Here is a 1,876-nt window from a genome sequence, read left to right as displayed (position 1 = left end):
GTAAAAATATATGCATATATATATATTAATATAATATATATATATATATATATATTTATTTATTTAAGGATTAATAAATGTTCATATAAATCTTATATGTAGATTATCGTGCGATGGTGTTTTAAACAAATATTTAATTATTTTTGTTCATAAGTTTATAAAAAAAAAATAAAATAAATGAAACATATAAATAAATAAATATATATATATATATATATATATATATTTATTTATTTATTTGTGTTCCATTTTGTGATTATTATTATTATGCAACGTATGGTAGGTATACAAAAAAAAAAAAAAAATTAAAATTAAGGTTTTTTTTTATTTATTGAAATATATATATATATATATATATATATAATATATTATGTATAAACATGTTTGTGTTATATTTTATGGGATGAGTCTAACTATTGAATCGTCTACTATAGTTTTATATTTTTGAGTTGAATAGAATATACAGCTATCTTTTAAATTTGTTAATAAATTTTGTATATTCTTATTATTTATATATTGATCATAACTATTTTTATTTTTCCACAATCTTAATTGTAAATAACTAAATGGAGAATTATCATTTTTAATTGCTTTAAATACTTTTGTATATTCATATCCTTTATATTTAAATGAATGAATATTAAGATTATTATAATTTTGTTCGAATTGTTTTTTATTTTTATCATCAACAATATATTCATCAACATATATTAAATCCCCATATATTCCTTTATCTTTAATTTTTTTTTTATATTCTATGGTTCCATATATATATCCACATCCTAACCCTATAAATACCCACACAAAATTTCGATGACCTATACTTGAATTATTATACCAATAAATAAATTTCAATACTTTCTGTTTTAATAAAATTAAATAATCAATTTGCTTCATCTTTTTTTTTTTTTTTTTTTTTTTATTATTATTAATCTGTAATCACAATTGTCATGACTTAGTAAAGAGAATTATATAAAATAAAATTATTTATAAATTTAAAATAATATATATATATATATATATATATATATATATATGTGTATATATTTTTTAAAGAATATTCTTCTTTTAAAATTTTCAATACAACAAATGATACAAATTATATGTACATAAAAATAAATAAATATATATATATATATATATATTTATATTTATATATATTTATATATATTTATATTTATTTATGTGTGAATTCTTTTATTTTTGTTCATATATCAATTTTATTATATATCCTAATTTATAAACAAAACGTACACATATTTTTATGGTGTACCTTTCTCTTATATCCAAATATATGATTTTTTTTTTTTTTTTTTTAAAATATAAAACAATTTATTAGATTGAATAATATATATTATTTTTATGTTTAATATATAATATGTTTTATATATATATATATATATATATAATTAAAATAAAATAAAAAAATTAAAAATAAAGAAATATAAAATAAACAAACACTTTAAAAAATGATAAAAATGTAATATATTATGATCATATATATATCAACATATGTGTATTTAATAAAAAAATAATAATCAATTAATTTACATACATCAATATATCACATGTTTGTTCTACCAAAGAAGTATTCTTAAGCACATTAATAAAACATGGAATCCACTATAATATATATATATAAATAAATATATTTATTTATTTATATTTATTTTTGAAGCTATACGTAACAGTCAATTTAAAATTATAGATTCAATAAATATTGTATTATATCCTTCTATCGAGAAATCTTTATAATATTACAGATTTGAAAATATAAACATTTAAAAATATAAATATTAAAAAATATAAACATTTGAAAATATACATATTTAAAAATATATCCATTTATCATAAAAAGCCCATATTATTTTATTCC

General features: G+C 14.3%; 1 protein-coding gene across 1 annotated transcript; it reads right to left on the bottom strand.

Annotated features, from left to right (window-relative positions):
- Positions 1 to 396: 396 nt before the first annotated feature.
- Positions 397 to 897, bottom strand: PGSY75_0001500 (hypothetical protein; the record flags this gene model as incomplete). Its single annotated transcript, XM_018783141.1, has 1 exon — positions 397 to 897. One exon carries the CDS (start codon positions 895 to 897, stop codon positions 397 to 399), a length of 501 nt encoding a protein of 166 aa, XP_018639077.1.
- Between the last annotated feature and the right edge of the window lie 979 nt (positions 898 to 1,876).

Source organism: Plasmodium gaboni, assembly GCF_001602025.1.
Source record: "Plasmodium gaboni strain SY75 chromosome Unknown, whole genome shotgun sequence".
Classification (NCBI taxonomy): Eukaryota; Apicomplexa; class Aconoidasida; order Haemosporida; family Plasmodiidae; genus Plasmodium; species Plasmodium gaboni.
Note: the sequence above shows the minus strand (reverse complement) of the source record. Positions and strands in the feature narration are given on the sequence as shown.